We start from the raw sequence: 18,848 nt of genomic DNA on the forward strand, positions 1-18,848 counted from the left end.
ATTCATCAGTCTATTTGTAGATAACTGTATAGGGATACTGTTGCACTGCCACATCTGAAGTATTGATTTGCATAGGTAGTTTCACTGTGAGTTGTTCTGATGTGTGTGTGTTCCCCCCAGACAGAGGCAGCTCTGATGTATGATGCTGTCTACATGGTTGCAGCAGCGTCCCAGCGCTCTTCACAAATCACTGTCAGCTCCCTTCAGTGCCACAGGCACAAACCATGGCGCTTTGGATTACGCTTCATGAACATGTTCAAAGATGTACGTTTTCAAGTTTATGAATGTATATTCTTTCCCTGTGTCTCATCTCCCTGTCACAGCTGACTGCCTATATTTAACAGTATTGATTAGAGCATGCAGTAACATGTTCCAGAAGATACATCTCATGAAGGAGTGATGCTTTTTTCTAAAGATTTGAATTCTAAATTAATGTTCAGTTCAATAAATGTACTTGTACAGACAGTGACTGATGTAATTCTGTCATCTGTGCTGCAAACACAGATGGTCATGTCGCTGCTGTGGAAAGTCTCAAGACAAGTTCATGTTGAGGGTTCTCCGGAAGAATTCCAGTGACCCCCTCTGTGTCCCCTACGTTTTATTAAACTAGTGCAGTTCCCATGAAGCCTGTGCCATTGATGCAGCCGGTGATTAAGAACTATAGTTTATTTGGTGGTAATTTAATTAGACTTGTTTGTCCACATGGGTTTCAAAGTTTGATTAATAAATAATTAACAGGCAACTAAGCTAAAAAACATAAATTAATAGCTAAAATCTAAACAAAACCAGAGCATATCAAACCAGCAGAATAGATAAAAGGTATGGGTCAGTTACATATATATAGGAGAGATCAGTCACTGAGGCAGGGAGTTCATGATTCTTACAGCCTCCGGAAAGAAGCTGCATTTGAGCCTTGTTGTTATTTACCATTTTATTATTATTGTAATCAGTATTTAGGATTCCTCCGCAGGAGGACACCTATTGTAATTGTTAGGTTATTATAATAATAATAATATCTCAAACTCATGGGTAAAAGGTTTTGAAATTTGGCACATTGATACAACATGCCACAACTAACATCCACGCCAAGAATGGCCCAGATCAGATCACACAGGCCACGCCCAAATGTCAGTTTTTCAAAGTGATGGCATTTCCACCTCATTGCTCCAATTATTCTGAAACTTTGTATACATGCCTCATTTTTCATGAGGAACAAAAAAGCCTCAAGGACCCATAAGGTCCGCCATGAAGGATTTTCCTGTACAGTGACAATTTGGGAAAACCTTGAGAATTCTTCTTCTCTTGAACCAAAGGTCAAATTGACTTGAAATTTCTTACAGATGTGTAGAATTGATGTTTTTTCAAAACATTATTTGGGAAAAATGAATCAAATACAACATGGCTGAAAGGGGTGTATTTGTGTAAATGTCCACATTGCCTCAATATGTTTGTGTCACTAAATCAAATGTCATTTTGAATGACAAACCTAATAGGCTTTAGGATGACACCCCCCTGAAGTTCAGTGCAAAATTCAAGGCCGTATCCATGGAATCAATATTGGGGAGGGCGAAATCTGCTGGGGAGTCTGAGGGTCCCCCCCTGAGAACTTTTTACGTGAAGTTATGAATATGATTACATTTTTTAATGATAATTTCAGACAGCATGCGTGGTTGCCTGTCGTAAAACTAAACAAAAAACTTTCATAACATGCAGGTGCCTGTGGTTCCGTTCAGGGGCGTTGTAAGACATAAAGCTCCACTGGGGCACAGGCCCCTATTTATATCCGTTTTTATTCTTCCAAGCTTGCTGCGCACAATGCACTTTTCGGCTATAGAAACTCCTCTTGCTTAACCCACTATACAACAGTTCAGGGACACAAGTTTTATATCAGCTTTGGCAGGGACATCAATAGGTAATAAGAGTGGCCACATTATTTTTGCATTCATTTGAGCACAAGTACTGTTTTTTTGAGCTTCATGTAATATTGTTTTTATGTTTTAGTCAAAATAAGGTGATCGGTAGGCCTATCATTCAAAAACTTTCTTTAGTTTTGCAATGTTTTCATAGCCTACCTCAACTGTGACTTGTGTGCCGAGTCCGACACCTGGGGCCTCATGTATAAACGTTGCGTACGCACAAAAAGCTTGCGTATGCTGGTTTTCACGCACACTTTGTGATGTATAAAGATTTACTTGACGTGAGAATGTGCGGGCCGTCACGGAAAGTTTTGAGCAGACGTGAGAATGTGCGGACCGTCCGCAAAGTCTTGTCTGGCTCTGTAACGTGGCAAATTCTAACTGAAAAGTGCAGAAACTCACCAAACATTACAAATTAAAGTTTCCACTACTACGTTTATGACGTTGACTATTCAAAAAACATAAAAATAAAAGTTTGATCATTAATGTGGAAGATCACATAAAAATGCCAAAACCCTAAACGGGAAGTGCTATACAGCCTTCTGTTTAATCCGCCACCACTTAATAACTTCTGTTAAACTTGAGGGTGTCAAACGAACGACAAAATCACTCAGGAAATGCATGTCACGCTAACCCTATAGCTGCCATGCTGTTACGATGTGCCACCACTCGTATATTCATTTAAAGTTTTACATCGGACCATTTCTTTTTAATTTCTGCCATGGTCATGTTCTCTGAACCCACATCATTTATGGCCCTATAATAATAATGGTGATTTTATTTGTAATGCACTTTACATTTAGCTAAATCTCAAAGTGCTACAGGTTAAAAACAAGAAAGGGCGCAAATAGTGAGAGTTTTCCACTCCGCCGACTTTCTTTTGTCGCTAATACCTGATGACAGGCCGACAAACAGGACACATTTTCTCGCCTCCACCTCTGTTGTCAGAACCTCAATCTCACAGTCACCGTATTTCTTCGAATAAAAGCCACAGCGTTTATTAAATAACGTTCATTTTTGGTGCAGCGTTTATTCGAGGGCGCCGTTTATTCGAAGAAATACGGTAATTCAGACAAAGAAATGACCTCAGGAGCGCATTTATAGTCCATCTGCATATTCATTTATGGGAGGAGGCAAGGCAGGGTCAGTGGCTCGTTCACGTGCGGTCAATCTCACGTTGATTGTGATTTATAAAGGAAAGGTGCGCAGGACCTGGCGTACGACCGGTTTTATACATGTGAATATTTCTGTGCGTAGGTACTTTCGAGTTTTGGCCATATGCCATCTTCTGGTATGAAAGCTGCAGAATCCTTTATACATGAGGCCCCTGGAGTTCTGTGTGCGTGCTGCAGTGGCTATTTGGCAAGCTCAGAAGAGTGAGCTAACATGTAATTCTGCTGCATCGGTTTGTGTTTTCGGTTAAACTGCTTTAATTTTACAAGCGTTGATTGGGATACTGCGTATTTTTTTTTTTTATCAATCTAAATTAATGCACGGACTAAAAGTAAATTGTTAAAACTCAAACTTTTGATTTTACTGGGGCACAGCAGATTTATACTGGGACACGTGGCCCAGTAAGAAGGGTCTAACGACGCCACTGGTTCAGTTGTCTGGAGCGTATAGCATCTGTTATCCAGGGGTTAGTGGTTAAAATATCGATGCATGCAGAGAATTATCTTTTTCGTTTCTTTAGTCGACAGTTGAGTGTAACCATCTATTATGTCAATTTTACAATATTTTTTATTTTGAGGAAGAATCCGCCATTGCTGCTTGCAGCGATTTTTGTATTTTTGTTTTATTGTTTTTGGGCACTAGGGGTGAATCTCACTTAGGTAGTTCAGTAAGGCTAGTTTTTGGAGTAAGGGATGCAGTGGCCTTTCTGGACTTTAAATTGTGATTTTAATGAACAGAATGCCACTATAGTATATAGCTCTGAGAATTTTGTTATGTTCATGACTTATCGTGTACTACTCCACACAAGTCTGCTAACATTAGAAAGTTAGCATATAGCCCACAACTGAACTACATGTTCACCTCTAATAAACTACATGCTCACCTCTAATAAACTACATGCTCACCTCTAATAAACTAGATGCTCCAAATCTAGCACGTACACTCAATTTAAGGCATATTTACCGACCTGTGATTTACAATAGAAGACACAGTAATATTAACACTCTTGCCCTCATTCCATCAATATTCTCCTTAGTCTCATCCAATCAGTATTGTCCTTATTTTTGGATAAAGTGTTTACGATGCAACAAGTGTGACTTTTTAGGCCCGTTATATATTTTCTTTTCTTCCGAACAGCTCATCTAAACAACGTCACTCATGGCACTGCATGTCCTTGGGTCTTGATCAAGACACCAGCAGAATTTTTACTTCACATAGTGTCCGATTCTCAAGATAAATATGCTACAAAAACATAGAGAGAAGACAAATGGAGATTCCAGGAATTATAGTTATATGGAATTGCAAAGACAGCAGAATGGATAGCAGACCCCATTCCAGTGGACCCTGAAAAGTGTAGGGTTTGAGAGGCAGGTTCCCATACACTTTGGGGACATTAACCTTGGAAAACTACGTGCCGTGCCTGACAAAGAAAAGTGCAGTCCAGGGAGCAATGGGAAGGAGCATTAACGGTGCTGTTCTTCAGCGGCTCCAGAAGTTTGTCTCAGGCAACTCATCTTTATTTCAGCCACTCTCCTGAACTACAGGCTCTGAATTTGAATGGGTCCTGAAGCCCTCTCATTGAAGCCATCTAGGACATCAAAACTATAAAGAGATGTGATCTTTTTCTACATGTTTGATGTGAAAGCGCTAAACTGGAATCTAGAGCCACCCACCGATCACAGCTCAAAACTGCAGCCCAGATTTGAAACAATTCAACGAGATGTGGTAACTCAAAGGCTGCATCTAAAATGATGGAGGATTCAATACTGTGTCCATTTGTAAAAGTGCTTCTGAAACCAAAATGGACGTGTAATATCATTAACTCCAATACATGTGGAGGCTCAGTAGATGTCGTAAGGGGATAGGGTTGGGGTGAAAGGGATGAGCCAACAGCCCACCAAGGTTAGCAAACCAAAAAAGTGGTACTGGGATGGATGGGAAAGGTCAAAGCCCCCATGGGCCTTTGATGATTCCGTTCAGTGGCCAAAGACATTTATTCGTTGTTTTGAAATGGTAAATGTCTTTTATTCTGGTTTTGTTAGTTCTTAACTTTTCTTTGTTCCAGCATTGAAAGTTTATTTGTTTACCTCTATAAGACAATACACATTCAAGAATAATTATACTCACCCCCTTTTACCTCTACCCACTCAGGCTCAGTGGAATGGCTTGACAGGGCAAATCATTATAAACAAGACAGATGGCTTACGGAAAGAGTTTGACCTAGATGTCATCAGTCTAAAGGAGGATGGCGTGGAGAAGGTGAGCATTTATCCTACTTCAGTGTGTACTCTCATTGGATTACTCTTGAGAACTTCACAAGAAGACGGCAACAACCACAAAATGGGTATGTTGACGCAACTACACACAGGTACAGGTATTTGTCTTGATATGAAATGTAATTCAAATGCTTTCTTTCTATTATTTTTACAAGACAATCGCGGGCAATAGTCGACTGAATAAAGTGTGGAAAAAGGTTTGTATTGTGGTTGTAAGCACTTTTTGCCATAGGTACTCAATATCAATCAAACTGTTCTATATGCTAAGGTAATTTGACTTATTGGGTGTGCTCACGCCTTCGGCGAGCACAACCATTGTTCTCTCACATAGCCTATATATTTATTATGTATTGTTTATTTTCGGGGATCAGTCAATATTTAGGATCAGTCAATATTTAGACGACATAGACAACGACTGTTTCAAAATGTTCATCTTGGTCTCGATTGCGTTGTCTGTACCACGTTGCCACAGCCTAAACTTTATGTCAAAACAAACGTTTTTGTGGCAAAAACTGAATCTAAAGCAGCTTGCACACTGCCCCGACAAACACCAACATTCTACAACAAACGCAAACAAACACCAACAGTCGGGTCAGTGTGGGCCAGCAGTTTGTGTTTGTTGGTCATTGTCGGGTACTGTCGGACGACCGTGTGCGTTCCGATGGACGCACACGGTCTGCTACGGTCACTGACAAAATGCATATGCATGTTAGAGTCCGCAGGTGACCACTAGTCTACCATGTCAGACAGAGTGAAATGAATCTTAGAATAGCAGATATAATTAACTAAAACTAACTAGCTTTTACAAAACTCCTTTGTTGGACTCCAAACATGCGAGGTGGATATTTCTGGAGTTTTGGTCTTCTCGGACCATCCTGAGCGTCCATGCTAATGTCACTGATGCTGCTATAGCACCATGCATCCTCAGTAGTGGTGGAGGGTTGACCTCCTTGACCACAACGTTCCTCCCCTTAAAAATCCACACCAGATACCCCTGCCATTTCTTCTTCTTCTACGTCACTCTCGTTTCTTAATCGTTCTTCCAAACGTGGACATTTAGGTAGCAAAAACCGATGCATTGTTGATGATGTTAACTTGAAACTATCATGCACTAGCTCGCTTTCTCCTTCAACCGTCCGGTAACGTCAACGTTTACGCGTGCAACGTGAAAATCGGGTCATAGGGTATGACAGAATGATTGCTCTGTGTCTAAAACAATCTGTTAATTTCAATAATTATAATTTCAATAGTTATAATTTTATTTTGTGAGTTAAATATTATTATCACACAATAAATAACGCAGAATGACCTTAAAATGATACTACAACACACAGAAAAACGAATTAGCTCGCTGAAAAAAGTCTGTTACTGTCTGAGCAGTGTGGAGCTGGCATTGGTTTTCTGGACATTCTAAAGACAATCACCAACAACTGCCAACTTTAGAATGTTGGGATTTGTTGGAGTTTGTTGGGGCAGTGTGCAAGCTGCTTAAAGGTGACTAACTTGCTAGCCACAGTCACTGACGTTACTAACGTCACGAAAACACGCGTGACTACCTGTAGCTAGTGATGGGCAAATCGAGGCTTTTCGAAACACCGATGCAATTGAAACATTGGAGTCGGGGCCTTTGAAACGCTCAAAACCTTTACTCAACAGTGACATGTGCTGGCAGCTACGAGTATACCATAACTAGCAGTCTTATAGCTAATTGGGTGTGCTTTGCCTTTGGCAAAGGCACAACCTTTGTTCTCTCACGTATATATATTATTATTATTATTATTATTCTTTTTGCCCCCCTAAAACTTAGTCAATATTTGGCCTACATAGACAACCTAGGTGTCAAAAGTTTCGTCTTGGTAGCGATTGAGTTGCTTCTATTGGGATTTACGTTCCGTTGCATGGTTTAGGCTCAAGTTAAGTTTTTGTGGTGAAAAGTGAAGCTAACGGTGGCTAATTTGCTAGCCACAGTCACTGACGTTACTAACGTCACTACGTCACTAATGTCACGAAAACACGCATGACTACCTGTAGCAGAACATTCGTTTCGCATCTGTTAACTTGGGGGATAGCTAGGCTAACTATAGCTTTACTGCAAGGCAGCTGCAGAAACGCCACAAGCAAAGAGGCCAGGGTGATAACTATTTACTCATTTTACTTTGTGATGTGAAACACAATTGTGAAATGTAATGTACAATATTAGCTGTTAGCCTCTGTTGCCCGGGCAACACATACTACAGTGGTCTATGATGCATCTGTTTTCAATCGTTAAAATAAACATTCCTCACAAATACATTTTCGTTGTAGGATTTATTATGACATTACATTACAAGTAAACAATTTGTTGGTTAAATTATCATTACCTGTGGTTTCAAACCAGTGTTGCTCACTGCAACGCTGTAGCCTACGCTAGACACTACAAAAACATCTACACAGCTGTTTAGGAATTCAAACGGCGACAGAACATGTTCGGCACTCCCCTTACTTAAATCAAAAGTCTTTCAATAGGTGAAACTATCTGACTACTAACCTGAACTTCATTGCCACAGCCTAAACTTTGTCAATCTGTTCATGATCATAATTAATTTCAGCCTAAACCGTACAACGGAACGTTAAATCGAATTCAACCAATGCAATCGCTACCAAGACGAACACAGCATTAGTCTAGTAGGCATACTGTACTGTAGTAGTACAATTTACTGGGGCAGCTTCTCCACACAGGGCTATATCGCATTTTGCGTTGTTACTGACAATGATCGCTACCAGTGAGCTTTTAATGAATGAGCGATTTTCCACTAAATAAATGTCAAGCTTATTTACGTTTTTGGGGGCATAGTTAGCAGATGGTACTGTTTGAATTGCGATTCCATCTTCTACTGCCAGTAACGTCGTAGAATAATCTTCAAATGGGGTTCTTTATTAATTAATTAATGCAATATGAGTAGGCTAAATGCCTGAAAATATCACGAGAATGGAAAACTTAAAAGGACGTTTAAGTCATAGAGATTAGGTAAATTTTTACACCGGTCTGCCAAATTTCTTCGTTGATTCAGCTATGAGGCTGCCTCTTGCAGGGGAAATGAGAAGATCATATTTCATTCTACACTTCACTCGTATTTTGAGTTGTAAATGAGCAGCAAAAAAAAGATGCTTTTAAAACTATGTAATCTTTATAAATAATAAGCATGCATTTTTATATAAAATATACAGAAATATCAGTTGTAAATATTTCATTATAAAACGGACCCCTGTACAATCGACGCAAGCAAGCACACCCTACAATTTCCCCAGAAATTGTACCCTCTCTAGTTCCACATTGTGATCTTAAGGATCTTTGTGGTTGAACGGAATAATTGCCGCCCTGCAATGCAGATGGCGTGGCATCGAATATGGGAGCGATTGCTTTCATCTAACAATACAATTAAGCCCAAATATGATTTTCGAACAGTATGAGACAATAAACTCAGTATAAAGTTGTTACATATAAATATATATATATTTTAATACACAAAACAGCACACAAACAGACAAATAAACAAACAAACAGGATTTCGCTAATGGCACACAAGTAACTAACGTTCTCTAACTGTCTCTGACGTTCTCTAACTGTCTCAAACTCTCACAAATCTCTCAACCAGGGTCTCACGCATTCAAAACCTTGGCTTTGCCGCCTCATTTTATACCCCGACACGTCAGAGTCTTTTGGCAAGTACGAGATAGGTTTCGTTCAAGATCACGTCACAAAACGTTTAGAAACACTGACACGTGACCGGAAGTGTGTTTAAAACCTGTCTCGAAACGTTGTTCCGATGCAGTGAGTGTTGAATGCATAGATATATATATAAAGGGTAGATGTCTTGGCCGCGTTGCCGGACAACGGAGTCGAACGTCCACACATGGCGGCCATCTTCCTACAGTCAACTCGCTCACCCATAACATTGTGTTGAAGCTACATGTACTTTTTAAATGATCCTAACTTGCTAAATTTTCAACCGATTTTTAAACGGTTTGGTTTGTTATCAATGTCAGAGATGTTTTTTTTCTTTTAAAATAGAATAGAAGTATGCAGTGGCATAACGACATCTCTGACGTAGTAGTAGCAGTAGTCTAGTACTGTACCGTAGTAGTACAATTTACCGGGGCAGCTTCTCCACACAGGGCTATATCGCATTTTGCGTTGTTACTGACAATGATCGCTACCAGTGAGCTTTTTATGAATGAGCGATTTTCCACTAAATAAATGTCAAGTTTATTTACGTTTTTGGGGGCATATGTTCAGTTAGCAGATGGTAGGCCTACTGTTTAAATCGCGATTCCATCTTCTACTGCCGGTAACGTCGTTGAATAATCTTCAAAGGGGGTTCTTTATTCATGAATGAATGCAATATGAGTAGGCTAAATGCCTGAAAATATCACGAGAAGGGAAAAACTTAACAGGATGTTTAAGTCATAGAGATTAGGTCAATTTTTACACCGGTCTGCCAAATGTATTCGTTTTGAATCAGCTATGAGGCTGCCTCTTGCAGGGAAAATTAGAAGACATCTATTTCATTCTACACTTCACTCTTAGTATTTTGAGTTGTAAATGAGCAGCAAAAAAAAGATGCTTTTAAATCTATGTAATCTTTATAAATAATAAGCATGCATTTTTATATAAAATATACAGAAATATCAGTTAGTAATATAAAAATTTCATTAAAAAACAGACAACTGTGCAACCGACGCAAGCAAGCACACCCTACAATTTCCCCAAAAATTGTACCCTCTCTATTTGGATTTAGAGATATTTATTTTCCTCACACTTTCTCTAGCGTTTCTTTCAGATCCTGTCCTATATGTGTTCTGTTTTGTTCCCAGAATTTAATATGCACGTATTCATTCCATGTCTTCTTTAGACTTTATTTCGATTTCTATAATTTCACAGGAAACTCACAATCTCAAATATTTGTACATATATATTTTAAGTACAGTGAAGTGCAGTTTTGATGATTGAGGTCATGTTTGTAGATTGCTGTATGGAATTCCAACACAGGCCTTAATTTGACTGACAGCAACAAGGACTTGTCCACAAATGTCACAGATTCCATGGCCAACAGAACCCTTGTTGTCACCACTATTTTGGTAAGAACATTGTAGACGTGAATATGCTTATCAAACATATAAACTGTTTTTCATGTGGAATAGACAAGTACTCTGATTAATGTATATACTATGTCATCTTGCAGGAAAACCCATATGTCATGTATAAGAAATCAGATAAACCATTGTATGGGAATGACCGGTTTGAGGGCTACTGTCTGGACCTGCTGAAAGAGCTGTCCAACATTCTGGGATTTGCATATGAGGTCAAGCTGGTGTCTGATGGGAAGTATGGCGCTCAGAATGACAAGGGAGAGTGGAATGGCATGGTCCGAGAACTCATTGACCATGTAAGTCCTGTGACTGTCTTTCTGTTATTGGCATCTAAGCCTTCTGTATAGTTGCCATTCATTTGCTATTGCATCTGGACCAAATGTAAGCCTTCTAGACAGTGGCCAATGCATCTGGACAAAACGTCAGCTTTGTGGACAATGGCTTACACTGTATAGATATGTTCAATGAGTTATACACATTGTGTGAATCAAGTACAGTCTAATTAAGTTTTTCTTCAATGTGTTATCTCCCTGCTCACCGTGTCAGGTGGCTGACCTTGCTGTGGCTCCTCTCACCATTACCTATGTGAGGGAGAAGGTCATCGATTTCTCCAAACCATTCATGACTCTTGGCATCAGTATCCTGTATCATAAGCCCAATGGCACAAATCCAGGAGTTTTCTCCTTCCTCAACCCCCTTTCCCCCGATATTTGGATGTATGTGCTGCTGGCATGCCTTGGTGTCAGCTGTGTGCTATTTGTCATTGCAAGGTAAATGGGCACTTGATAATTGCACGTAAAACATTCTGTACACTGCATTGGTTGATATTAATATTATAATGCATTTCGAATTTTGCTGGATTTTCTGTTACATCAATCTACTTTTATGATCTAAAGTAACTGAGTTAGAGTAACTTTGTCCTGGTTTGACTGCAGGTTTACACCATATGAGTGGTACAACCCTCACCCCTGCAACCCTGACTCAGATGTGGTGGAGAACAATTTCACTCTAATCAACAGTGTCTGGTTTGGAGTTGGAGCACTTATGCAGCAAGGTACTGCTTCCAAGAGGCTGAGTGGTATCTGTCATATATAATTAAATCTGAAAAACCATTTAGGCCATTTAAGCCTCAAAGGAAAGTAAAATCAAGTGTCCACAACCCTTATGCCGCAAATGCACGAACAATGTGCTTTGTGATGTATGATATTTGAGGTACAGTAGACCAACATTGCTGGGTCATTCCTCAATTTTCAATTTCTAAACATTATGGCAAATCAGATGAAGGACATATTCAATTGTTTCATACTGTCCTGTGGTGTTGGATGGTGATCCTGTACTTCCCAGCCCTGTAGCTAACCCCTGCCCAAACTGACAAATGCCCATGCAGAGTAATTGCAGCAAATGCTCTACTAATTCAGAACCCTGAACACTCCACCATCCATTCACTTTGACATTTTGTACATCTATTCTTTCTGCATAATTGTATTCATCCTATGGTCTGCACCTATTCCTATCCACAAAAGTGTCTGGAGGTGAGGATCCCTTACTGAATTGCTGCTCCGAAAGTTTTTTCCTTGTCATCCTTGAGTGTTTAGGTTGGCATAGGTGCAGTTCAATGCATGTTAAACTTACTTAATCAAGACCAGTGTATGTGTATGTATGTTATACATACAGTACACATTGTATATGTAATGTCAACGTTGTTACAGTTACATAATCGTTTCAAATAGATTTAATTGCATATTTATGTTCAACATTGTGTTAACTAGCAAACACTTGTTAACAAGCAAACACTTGTACACTCGTAGCACAATGTGAAAAATAAATAACAATAATTTGAGTTATTATTCAATTGACTAACTTTTTTATTTAATTTAATCAAAAACATACACATGCCAGGAGAATTTCATGAACAAATTCCAGTTGGATGATGAATTGATATTTACTTGGTTGACATTTAGGTAACAGTCACAAGGTGGACTGGTATTTTAACAACTTCATTACTCTCGAAAAGTAATAGGGTTGAGGATTACAGTAACAGGGTTGACAATTACATGGTTTTGACCGTAACAGGGTTGACCTTTAAGGCTAAGGTCGGCCTTTACTCATCATGTGGTGAAGGTAATGGAAGTACATGTGGTACTTTGAAAAAGGGTTGGTAATTGGTAAATTGTGGTAAGGAGCCATTTTTTTTAGTTGTGCGCCATTGGTCTTCCTGCTAGGCAAATTATGTATCTTCCTTATACTCTCACTACTGGAAGAACAGTAACACTATTTTACAGGGCAGTTTTCATCACAATAACTAATAATAGAATGAGGGACACTAATAAATTGCTTTTTTAAATTGCAGTTTTATGACCCTCTATTTCTAGGGAGGAAGAATGGCCTAACAATTAAATGAAGATTGTTTGGCAGTATGCACCTTGCACATCAAATAAGTGGCACCATGGTTATATACAAAAGTTGTATTTATTATACAAACAAATGCCACAGTGTAACAATGGAACAATGAACAGTGCCAAAGAAAAGAAATCAATAAAATAGTGTCCTAACTATCAAACCAAAAACAGCCTTATATTAAACACATGGGGAGGCACCCATTCCTTACCTATGTTGTTTAACAAAGGTTTGCATGGAATGGATGGCGTGTATGCACATAGGCAGCACCTATTCCAAAGCCCCTGTGCGAATGAAGGAGAAACCAGTGAAAAGCACAATACCGCGTACTGGCACAACTTTTTTCATGTTAGAGCAATAGCACCTCCAAATGTCTGTGCACGTCCCTGCTCTCACACCTTGCTTACATTAAAAACACACTGCACTGTAAAAAAAATAAAACTAGTAAAAAAAACAGGAACAATCTGGATTAGGGTTGTTAAATAATTGTAATTTTCCTGTACCAAATTTACAAGATATATCTGTAATATTACATTACAGGCTGTTCTTTGCCAGTAAATATGACTTTTATTAATTGAACTTCTCTGTAAAAAAGCAGCATTCGTTGTCATCGTCGTCATCTGCCGCTTGTCCGGGGGTCGGGTCGCGGGGGCAGCAACCTAAGCCACCAGCTCTTCCTGGGGGACCCTGAGGCGTTCCCAGGCCAGCCGAGAGACATACTCCCTCCAGCGTGTCCGGGGTCTTCCCCAGGGCCTCTTCCCAGTGGGACGTGCCCAGAACACCTCACCAGGGAGGCGTCCAGGAGGCATCCTGATCAGATGCCCGAGCCACCTCAACTGGCTCCTCTTGACGCGGAGGAGCAGCGTTTCTACTCTGAGCCCCTCCCGGATGACCGAGCTTCTCACCCTATCTCTAAGGGAGAGCCCGGACACCCTGCGGAGAAAACTCATTTCAGACGCTTGTATTCGCAATCTCGTTCTTTAGGTCGCTACCCACAGTTCGTGACCATAGGTGAGGGTAGGAACGTAGATCGACTGGTAAATAGAGAGCTTCGGCTTTTTACTCCTTCTTCACCATGACGGGCCGATGAAGAGCCCGCATCACTGCAGACGCGGCACCGATCTGCCTGTCGATCTCGCGCTCCATTCTTCCCTCACTCTTGTTCACGAGTGAGGGAAGAATGGAGCGCCCCGAGATACTCAACTCCTCTGCTTGGGTCAAGATCTCCTCCCCGACCCGGAAATTGTACTCCACCCTTTTCCGGTCAATAACCATGGTCTCAGATTTGGAGGTGCTGATTCCCATCCCAGCCACTTTGCATTCGGTTGCGAACCGCTCCTGTGAGAGCTGAAGATCACGGCCCGATGAAGCCATCAGGACCACATCATCCGCAAAAAGCAGCAACCCGATCCTGAGGTCACCAAACCGGACCCCCTCAACGCCCTGGCTGCGCCTAGAAATTCTGTCCATATAAGTTATGAACAGAATCGGTGACAAAGGGCAGCCCTGGCGGAGTCCAGCCCTCACCGGGAACAAGTTCGACTTACTGACGACAATTCGGACCAAACTCTGGCACTGGTCATACAGGGACCGGACAGCCCCGATCAGGGAATCCGGTACCCCGTACTCCCGGAGCACCCCCCACATGAGCCCCCGAGGGACACGGTCGAACGCCTTTTCCAAATCCACAAAACATGTGTAGACTGGTTGGGCGAACTCCCATGCACCCTCCAGGACCCTGGAGGGTGCATGGGATGGTCCACAGTTCCAAGGCCAGGACGAAAACCACATTCCTCCTGAATCCAAGGTTCGACAATCCGATGGACCCTCCTTTCCAGAACCCCTGAATAGACTTTCCCAGGGAGGCTGAGGAGTGTGATCCCCCTAAAGTTGGAGCACACCCTCCGGTCCCCCTTTTTTAAAGAGGGGAACCACCCCTCTGTTCTGCCAGTCCAGAGGCACTGTCCCCGATGTCCACGCGATGTTGCAGAGTCGTGTCAACCAAGACAGCCCTACAACATCCAGAGCCTTAAGGAACTCCGGGCGGACCTCATCCACCCCAGAGCTTTTTAACCACAGAGATAAAAGGGCCCCCCCCCCCCGATGTCCCCAGACTCTGCCTCCACGTCGGAAAGCGTGTTGGTGGAATTAAGGAGGTCTTCAAAGTATTCCTTCCACCGATCCAGGACATCCCCCATCGAGGTCAGCAGCGCACCATCCCCACCATATACAGCGTTGACAGTGCACTGCTTCCCCCTCCTGAGTCGCTGGATGGTGGTCCAGAAAAAAACAGCATTTCTAATTTTAAATGTGTACTATTATCCTGAATAAACATTTTTGCGGGGGGGAAACGATTTGTATTTGTACAAACATATGTACGTTGTGTACGTTCACATTATTAACCTGTTATGACACAGGTTTTTTTTTACTTCAATGTAAAAATACAGCATTTTCAATAAATACAAATATTCAATATCAAGATATCACAATTTAACATGTTCATTCAAAACAAGTCGTGTGCACAACATACAGCATCCAGATGCTGTAATCAGTATCCAGATATTTACAACTTTAGTGTCAGCTAGCTGTATGAATTGGAGAGGATATTGCTCACCGCACGTTTGTCTTATGACAGGTTAGATCGCCATCTAATTGTACAACATTCACACTCAGGGTGAACACTTCATTTATCTAAACTACAAAACAAACACAACAACAAAACTCCAAACAATGCTTATCTAACTAAGCTTAAACCTTTAACTCTGTAGCTTTTCAGCTTTCCGCGGGGCATTCTGGGTAACAGGAGCATTGCCGCTACACAACTATCTAATTAACTTTCCTTTGTCCTACTCTTTACATTTATCTATCCTAAGCAACTTCCAAGAGAGAGCTTTACTAAAAGTGCATTGGTCAATGATCATAAACAATGAGATAGCCCCAAAAAGGCTTTTGCAGGCTTTTGTACTCTTTGATATTGACTGGTGCATGCTGGGATTGCATGACGTCAACTACCCGAGCTCAGTTCACAATTCAAGGTTCCTATGTCTAAACCAAAGAAGTTATTTGTCCGTGGGATGAAAGTAAATATCTGGGTTAGGGTTATATATATAAATAACTAGTGCTAGTCAAACGATTAAGATAATTAATCGCGATTAAATCGTATTAATGTCATAGTTAACTTGGAATTTATCGCAATTAATCTCAAATTTTTAGATTTCTTTTTGTCCCATAATTTTTTCTCATTTCAATGCTCTTATCAACATGGAAAAGTGGATCGGCTTGCTTAGTGCAAATGTTTTTTTAAATTGAAAACAACATTGCAATCGGCTGGCTTTGACGAGGGGGTGGAGAATTTGCATCAGCTGTGTGCTTGGCCATCAAGTGGTATTTCAGACTGGACGTGCTGCGATGATAACTCAGTTCACAACAACAAAACACACAGATCACTTTGGTCTTGTCAATGGAACTATTTGGCAACTTTTTAAAAGTAAACTTTCCATTCAGAAACTTATTGGGGCGGCTGTGGCTCAGGGGTTAGAGAGGGTTGTCTGTTAATCACAAGGTTGGCGGATCGATCCCCGACTCCTCCTAGGTCATGTGCTGAAGTATCCTTGAGCAAGACTCTGAACCCCAAGTTGCTCCCGATGGGCAGGCCGGTGCCTTTCATGGTAGCTTGCTGCCTGTCGGTGTGTGAGTATGAATGGGTGAATGAGAGGCAAACATTGTAAAGTGCTTTGAGTGCCGCTAAGGTAGAAAAGCGCCATATAAATGCAGTCCATTTACCATTTATTGGCATCCATTTCGGCGTCTCGTGCTCGCCATCCACTCAAAACGTAACGTTAGCCTACTACTCTTTAGCCGGCTCGCAAGCCCAAACAAGTGTGTGCGGCGTGCCTGTTGTTTTGTTTCCGGTCTAGCTAGATCCGGTGTGGTGTTGTAGTTTTTCTAACGTCACTGGTTGTTGCAACAGCATGTGAAAAAAGCTGAAAAAAGTTTGCTAGGCCAAAAATAACGTTAATCTTGCGATAAAAACATTTACGCCATTAAAATGGGTTTGCGTCAAAGTTATTTTAGTCATCTATTCATTTTGTTCAAGATGTGAAGACAAAAAAGTTATTGGCATACATCTAGTCCAAACCATGACCTTCGGCAGTGTTTTGAATTCATACATAAGCCTACATTCAAATGAAATTTTCACTTGCTGCCACGTTCTTTTCAACCTCCTGTTGAGAATATAGGCCAGTGATTACTGTCAAAACGGTTTTGGACACCACAAATTACGCTAATTATCAGTAAATGCATAAGTTATGTTCGTAAACAGCCTAGGAAGGCCCCCACTCCATTAATGACTCTCGCCTGGCCAACGACCTGAACGAGTTCTACTGTCGCTTTGATAGACAATTGGACTGTCCTAACCCACACCTGCCCACCCCACAGGCCCCCTCCCCCAGACATCCCAAGTCTCCCAGAAGTTCCGGGAGTCTCCCGCATTGCAATAGCGGCCTCCTGACGCCCGCAAATGCTATACAATCTCCTGTAAATCTGGAATTTTGTATTTAGAGTGAGCGAGAAACTGTCCAATGGTCATTTCTGGTGGAGACAGGTGCATATCGCGCATCCTGATTGCGTCCAGGGGGGGGGGTGGGGTGGGGGTGGTGTATGTGCTGGTTGAGGGGGAACATCATGCGTCCGGATTGCGTCCCGGGGGGGGGGGGGGGGGGGGGGGGGGAGCCACCTCCCGGAAATGAGTCTCTGCAAGTTGGGATGTCTGCCTCCCCCCACCACAGAGACAATTCTTTCCATTCAAGAGGGAGGGAGAGATCCCTGTAACCAAAAAGCCATAAGGCCAACAGGACTTAATGACTACAGACCCGTTGCCCTGACTTCTGTGGTAATGAAGTATTTTGAGCGCCTGGTGCTGGCACACCTCAAATCCATCACATGCCCTCTTCTGGACCCCCTGCAGTTTGTCTACAGAGCTAACAGGTCTGTAGATGATGCAGTAGACATGGTCCTCCATTTCACCCTCCAGCCCCTGTATCCTATGCCAAGATCCTGTTTGTGGACATCAGCTCTACTTTCAACACCATCATCCTGGCTCTGCTACATGACAAGCACTCCCAGCTGAATGTGCCTGACTCCACTTACAAGTGGATCACTGACTTCCTGTCTGACATGAAGCAGTGCATGAATCTGGGAAAACACATTTCTGACTGCCGATCCATCAGCACCGGATCTCCTCAGGGTTGCATCCTATCCCCTCTGCTTTTCTCCCTGTACACCAACAGCTGCACCTCCAGTCATCAGTTAGTCAAACTCCTGTAGTTTGTGGATGACACCACCCTCATTGGGCTCATCTCTGGTGGGGATGAGACTGCCGATAGTGGAGATGGTTGTGGACATCAGGAAAAACCCAGCCCCACTCAGCCCTATCACCCTAGGTGACTCCCGAGTCAACACTGTGGAGTCCCTCCCCTTCCTGGGCACTATTGTTTCCCAGGACCTCAAGTTGGAACTGAACATCAGCTCCCTCACCAAGAAAGCACAACAGAGGATGTACTTCCTGTGGCAGCTGAAGAAGTTCAACCTGCCAAAGACAATGATGGTGCACTTCTACACAGCCATCATTGAGTCCATCCTCACCTTCTCCATCACCATCTGGTACAGCTTCCACTGCCAAGGACAAGAGCAGACTTCAGTGTATCATCCGCAATGCTGAAAAGGTGATCTGCTGCCATCTGCTTACACGAGGACTTGCACGCCCCTAGGACCTTGCATCCTGGACAGATTTATCTTATTTTATATTTTGTATTTTTTTTTACATTGTTTATTATCGATGAATTATTATTTAATTATTTAGAACTGTTGTAGATTTTCTATTTAAGACTCTTATATATCATATCTATTTATCGAATGCACCTTCCTGAAATAGTAAATCCCTTGTTTGTGTAAACTT

The 18,848-nt window shown here is 41.7% G+C and overlaps 1 protein-coding gene across 1 annotated transcript in view; it reads left to right on the forward strand.

Moving 5' to 3' along the window:
• The window catches only part of LOC136945816 (glutamate receptor ionotropic, kainate 1), a 58,252-nt gene that overhangs the window by 30,809 nt on the left and 8,595 nt on the right, over window positions 1–18,848 (forward strand). Inside the window, exons 7-13 of the mRNA XM_067239890.1 lie at window positions 121–264; window positions 5,241–5,348; window positions 5,521–5,562; window positions 10,370–10,483; window positions 10,588–10,791; window positions 11,042–11,265; window positions 11,431–11,549. Coding sequence (XP_067095991.1) covers window positions 121–264; window positions 5,241–5,348; window positions 5,521–5,562; window positions 10,370–10,483; window positions 10,588–10,791; window positions 11,042–11,265; window positions 11,431–11,549 — 955 coding nt within the window. The remainder of the gene's footprint in view (window positions 1–120; window positions 265–5,240; window positions 5,349–5,520; window positions 5,563–10,369; window positions 10,484–10,587; window positions 10,792–11,041; window positions 11,266–11,430; window positions 11,550–18,848) is intronic.

Source organism: Osmerus mordax, chromosome 7 (genome assembly GCF_038355195.1).
Source record: "Osmerus mordax isolate fOsmMor3 chromosome 7, fOsmMor3.pri, whole genome shotgun sequence".
In the NCBI taxonomy this organism is placed as follows: Eukaryota; Metazoa; Chordata; class Actinopteri; order Osmeriformes; family Osmeridae; genus Osmerus; species Osmerus mordax.